The 6,000-nt window shown below is 41.1% G+C and overlaps 1 protein-coding gene across 1 annotated transcript; it reads right to left on the bottom strand.

The window, feature by feature from the left end:
• Positions 1-1,536: 1,536 nt before the first annotated feature.
• HRG_06449 (pertussis toxin, subunit 1 domain-containing protein) lies at positions 1,537-4,141 on the bottom strand (the record flags this gene model as incomplete). Its single annotated transcript, XM_044864920.1, has 2 exons — positions 1,537-1,631; positions 1,687-4,141. The coding sequence occupies 2 exons, from the start codon at positions 4,139-4,141 to the stop codon at positions 1,537-1,539; spliced, it is 2,550 nt and encodes an 849-aa protein (XP_044719860.1).
• Between the last annotated feature and the right edge of the window lie 1,859 nt (positions 4,142-6,000).

The raw sequence follows: 6,000 nt of genomic DNA, 5'->3' as shown, positions 1-6,000 counted from the left end.
TTTAAAGCTACTTACTTAAATAAAACCCTTATTTAAGAAGTCCTTTAATATTTTCTTTAGTACTAATAGCTTTATATATAATATACTATATAGTAGCCTAAATAATATATATAGTTCCTTTCCCATCTTATTAATATAAAGTATAACCTTATAATCTACCTTTAGCTTATATAAGTTAAGCTTATTTACTTCCTAGGACTTAAATAGTAGTAAAAGGTTATAAAAGCGCTTTAGTATTTACTACTATAGCTTAAAAGGTAACTTTAGCTTTTTTATTTAAAAGGCTTTATTAATATCCGCTAAGCTAACTATATAGACTACTATATTAGCTATTACTTAACTTTTCTTTTACTTTACTTATTATATAGTTCCTATAAAAATAAAGGTAAGGACCTCTTATACTAAGTATAAAGCTTATATACTTAGTCCTATACTTATAAAACTATTATTATAGTAGACTTACTATTATATAGGCCTAAACTATAGCTTCCTTTAATATAAAATTAAGTATAACTCTATATATAATAACTAAGGTTTCTAAAGGATTAAGGGAAACTTTAATTAAAGTATTATATAAGCTATAATAAGCTAATAGTTCTAATAAAGAGAGATATAAGAAGTATATATAAAATATATAAAGGTAAAATTAAAAGTAAGGGGTTAAATAGGTAAGGTAGAGATATTTAATTCTTATAGGGGCAGTAATTATAATAAGGGAGTAATTATTATATTACCTTAATTTTCCTTCTTTCCTTTATCTAACGCCCCTTTTTATACTTATTTAATATCTTAATTAATAAAGAAGATCCTACTTAAAGAAGCTACTAATATCCTCTTAACTACTAAGCTTTTTACTAGGTTCTCCCCTCTTTTCTAGCCGTTGCCGGTATATCCGTCTTATCTCTCGCTACCTTTATAGGAAGCTATCGCTACTTCTACTTCCCCTTATGCCCCTACCCTCCTCTCTATACCTCCTTTTAGCTCCTTCTTCTAAACCGGGTTTTTAGCTTCCTAGGTCCCTCTTACTAAGGGATATCTCCGAGAACGCGAATTAAGCTACGCTTTACGATAATAAGAGCTTATACTATACTTAATATAAAAATAGCTTTTATAAGATTATTATTGGCCTTATTTATATATATAAGGCGGCTATAAAAGTTACTAAGTAGCCTATAAGTTATCTTAGGGCTTAATAAAAAGGTATAGTTTATACCTTAAGGCCGCCCTAAAAGAAAAAGGCTTTAATATTACTTCTTTTCTTTTAAGGCGACTTAGGCTAAAAATTACTTTTTTCTACCTTCCTCTTAGTATCTTTCTAATATAGTTATCTACACGGCCCCCACTAGCTCGATATATCGTAGGCAGGGGTCGATATACTTCTAGGGAAGAAGGAGCTTGCACTCTTTTATTTATACTAAAAACCGCTATTAATCGGAGTATAGATACTCTTTTACTTAAGCGGCACCTCTATCTCGCTTTTTACGAGGCGTTGTAGATCAGGCCTTTATATTATTGCAACACCATTCTGGCACACCGTTATGGAAGCAACGCTGACGCCGACATGCCGGCTGAGACTTTACTTTGCCTTATTTCGGGGGCGATGTATTGATGGACCAATGTACTGACCACCCCTGTACCAGTCAGCGCAACCACAATACGCCGGGGTATGCCCCGATACCACGCAACCCACGCAGTAGTCCTTAGAAACATGTTGCTTCGGAGGCTCTTTTTCCAGCACGGCATAAAAGTCCTTTATGAACTCATTGTCGTCCTTGGAAGCCCCATAAAGGTGCTCTATAAGCGCGTTGTCCTCAGAGAATTTCGTGTCGATATAGCCGTCCCGGGACCCCTGTTTCTTCTTCCAATTCGCGAACTTATATCCGACAAACATTGCAATAAGCTGATGAAACTCTGGAAGACTGGCGCCAGGGAGCCCCATTCCACTTTTAATTCTAGGAAGCTTGGACTCTTGAATCTTCCCCTCGAGAAGTTTTACAATGGCAAGGGTATGTTGGACGACTGCCTGCCGATCTTCCCGTTTCGCCTTTTCTTTGTAGTATAGAATCGGGTCAATCACCCCGGGACTAATGCCTTGTTTCCATTGATCAGGCTTAGTCGGGGCGGATATTGCAGCAGATTCGGGCGCATCGCGCCGCGTAGACTTCTGCGGTTGGTCGCCGTCGACTCCGGCCATTACGCCGATGAAGTAAGCCAAGGTGTAGAGGTTGGGGGACTGGGGTGGCCAGCCATCTAGATTGTTGCTGATATGCAAGAAACGGCCGCGGGTACGTCCGTATAGCTCTCGGTCATTTTGAAAGATATATGGGTATCGCTTAGGGCTTGGGTATGACTTTACCACCTCATCGGAATTGAGTCTTTGGATGAAACCCTTATTATACTCTTTGCTGGTATCTTTGATTGACTGCTCTAGGCTATGCAGCATCATTCTAGGGCCAAGTAGGTATTGACGCTGACGACTTATGATCTCGGCGTCCATTTTTTCCAGTACCTGGGAAGTGGCTGTCTGGGTATTGTTTTTGGCCTGGGCCACGTCCCTGGTGTAGTTTTGGACCTGGCAGGTGTCCAGTCTCTGGTTTTCATCCCGGGTTACACTCTTGTCGTCTTGCTGCTGGCTTCCTTCCGGCTTTCCGTCTTCAACCTCGCTCCCATTCCTGTCATCATTCTGATTTCCCTCGAGGACAATCTGGCTACCTGCCTCAATTATTCCTATCGTGTCGGCGGCTCGGTTCACAATAGTTAAGGCCTCGATGGCCATGGCGCTCTCAAGCTTCATCAGCCAGCTCTCAGACATAAACGATTCGAATATATCTTTGTGGATAAAATCATCCCACGGCTTATCGCGCATGCTTCGGACTTCGTCGAACGTAGGTAGCTCGGGCAGCTTAAATGGGAGCAGGGATCGTGAGAGGTGCACAACAATGCCTGCCGGAGCAGTAACTTTGCCTAGCAGCAGCGCATCGCCTATCACGCATAAGGCCGTATCTACCGCAGATACGTCGACGTCCTCGTGGTGCTCTTGTTGCACTGCGGTGTTAAAACCGCAGCCGACGAAAGGGATAATAGCCGTCACTGCTGCAGCCTTCTCCAGACCGCTCGACTCGGTCGAAAACGCTTCCACCATATCGTTCACCCAAAAGGCGTACCCTACTGCATTGAGTCCCTTGAGCGCCCCGCCCTTGAGCGTTTCTGAGAGAGCGAGCCCTTTCGGGATTAGGATTCTCGGCCGCACTTCGCTGAAGGGCATCTTCAATCTCTTTTCAGCGATTTTATCCAGCCCTTTCTGGCCCGCGAGCTTCTTCAATCTCTTTTCTCCGAATTGTTCAGCCAAAGCCTTCATTTGACTTTCCGAGTGATTTAGCTGTGATGGCGGCTTGGACTTTCCCTTCGGGCTCTGCTCTGAAGGAGGCTTGGGATTTCTCATTGGGCCCTCCTCTGAAGGCGGCTTGGAGTTTATGTGCTCATCTTCTGTCGCAGGCGGAATGCAGAGGCTTCTCTTCCGGATATTGCAGACGGCTCCCTTGAAGGCGAATTTTGGGTTGTCAATCCATTTTACCTCCTTCAACGGTTTGGCCTTATGGATGACGCGAACTCCCTGAATGGTCTCAGGGGGTATACTAGCGGCTGCCGCAAATTCTTGGTTCGCGTGAACCGCATTATCTTTGTACATTTCGGGGATCCAGTATCCGTCTGGCATATTGTGGGGGGCCAGGTAGTAAATATATCCCGTCTCGGTCTTGGCTTCCGTCCGGCCAAAGGCGTACCGGGCCGCCGCATCGCGAGATCGCGAAACTGAGACGTACCCCGACTCCCCACCAAAACTTAGGTGAGTAATGAGATTCATATTGCTGCCCTGTGTGGTGAAACCCTTTTTAAAGATCTCACTTGGTGGTCGGTTATCGCCACGATAGAAGACGCCTTTTTTGCTGCCCTTAACCACGACCTTAGCGGCCACCGTCATGGCCGAAATAGTTTCATGTTTGCCATCTGGCACGCCGCGCCTCTCAACGCTGACGGCAACATCCACTACAGAATCGTCGTCACCTCCTATATTGCGAGGCTGTGCCTTCCCGACGAGCGATGGATTGCTTTCGTCAGGCAGTAAAGCCTCGTTGGCTGACATCGGCGTTTTTTGACTAACTGTCCGGGGTTCCGCAATGGCAATGCCCGTGAATATGGCGAGAATTTGGTGAATCTTCATCTCTATTGGTTGCGGCCGCGAAATAAAGAAGTGGGTCGAAGATAATGGGCGAAGCATAACAGATAGAGTAGCGACCGGATATTTCTAAGAACCTTCTCGTGTGTCGGTGCGAAAGAAAGGGCTATTTATGTGACAGTGAGTAGCTCGGGACAAGGCTTTGTAAGGGCAACCGTATAGATAACCTTGGTAAAGCTGAATTTTAATCGATTTGCGCTCCTGCGCAGTGGCTTAGTTGCTGACTTAACCAGGGCTCACGGTCCGCGACTCAGGCCCCGATCCACAACGCCTTAAAATATATAGTAAACCTGGGCTATAACGATGAAAATTTGCACACGCCTTTTATCGCTATAGTAAAATATTCGTTACGCTAAGAGAAACAGGGCCGAGGTCCTATTAAACTAATTTACTAAGGATCGCTATATAAGCTTATTAAAAGATACTTCTTAATAGATTATTATACTTTTACTATGTTTTATACCGCTTACTAGTTTACTTATATTTAACTTTACTACTACTATAAGTCTTATAAAGAGAGATATAAGGCGTATATAGAAAATATATAAAGGTAAAATTAAGAGTAAGGGGTTAAATAGGTAGGGTAGAATTATTTAAATCTTTAAAGGGTAATAATTAAAGTAAGGGAGTAATTATTATATTACCTTAATTATCTTTCTTTTCTTTATTTAACGCCCTTTTTTATATTTATTTAATATCTTAATTAATAAAGGAAATCTTACTTTAAGAAGCTCTTAATACCTTTTAAACTACTAAGCTTTTTATTAGTTTTCCCCCTCTTTTTAGCTATATCTAGTATATCTATCTTATATCTTACTATATCTAAGAAAAGGCTATTACTACTTTTACTTCCCTTCTTTCCCTTACCTTTCTTTCTATACTTCCTTTTAGCTCCTTCTTTCCTTTTTTTATACTTATTTTTTAGCTTCTTAGATCTCTCTTACTTAAGGATATCTTAAAAAACTATAAAATTAAGCTATACTTCGTAGTATACCCCCTTAACTATAGCCTATCCTTTAAGTAAGGGTAAAGCTAATAAAGCTTTTAGGCTAGTAAGTATATAAAAAAGGTTTTTAGTTTATACTTTTCTCTTTACTTAAGGAAAGTAAAGTATTTTTTTAAGTGCTTTAGGCTCTTTTAGACCTACTTAGGAAATAGGGGGCCTAAAGAGGGGAAAGTCTTATAAGAAAGGGAGCCTTCTTAAAAGAGAAAAACGTAATTAAAATAAAGGGCCCTTTAAAAGAAGAAACCTAACCCTTTCTTTAGCTATAGATATCTCCTTCCTTATATATATTATTAGCTCCTCTTATAGACTTTAAAGGCAGGCTTTTAAAGATAGCTTACTATTTTAAGTAAGCTATAATAGTAGATTTTACTTATTAAAAGCTACTTTTCTCGCGAAGAGAGATGCGAGAAGTGCATAAAAATGCACGAAGGTGAAATTAGAAGTAAGGGGTCGGACAGGCAGGGCAGAGAGATTTAATTCTTACGGGAGCAGCAATAAAGGTAGGGGAGTGATTATTATATTGCCTTAATTGTCCTTCTTTCCTCTATCTAACGCCCCTATTTATACCCGTCTAATATCTTAATTAATAAAGAAGATCCTACTTAAAGAAGCTACTAATGTCCTTTCGACTACCGAGCTTTTTACCGGTTTTTTCCCCTCCTTTCTAGCTATTACCGGCACATCCGTCTTATCTCTCGCTACCTCTATAGGAAGCTATCGCTACTTCTACTTCCCCTCTTGCCCCTACCCTCCTCTCTGC

The sequence above is a fragment of the Hirsutella rhossiliensis genome (assembly GCF_020360975.1).
Source record: "Hirsutella rhossiliensis strain HR02 chromosome Unknown scaffold00006, whole genome shotgun sequence".
In the NCBI taxonomy this organism is placed as follows: Eukaryota; Fungi; Ascomycota; class Sordariomycetes; order Hypocreales; family Ophiocordycipitaceae; genus Hirsutella; species Hirsutella rhossiliensis.
The sequence above is the reverse complement of the archived record's forward strand: the minus strand, read 5'-3'. Positions and strand labels throughout refer to the sequence as shown.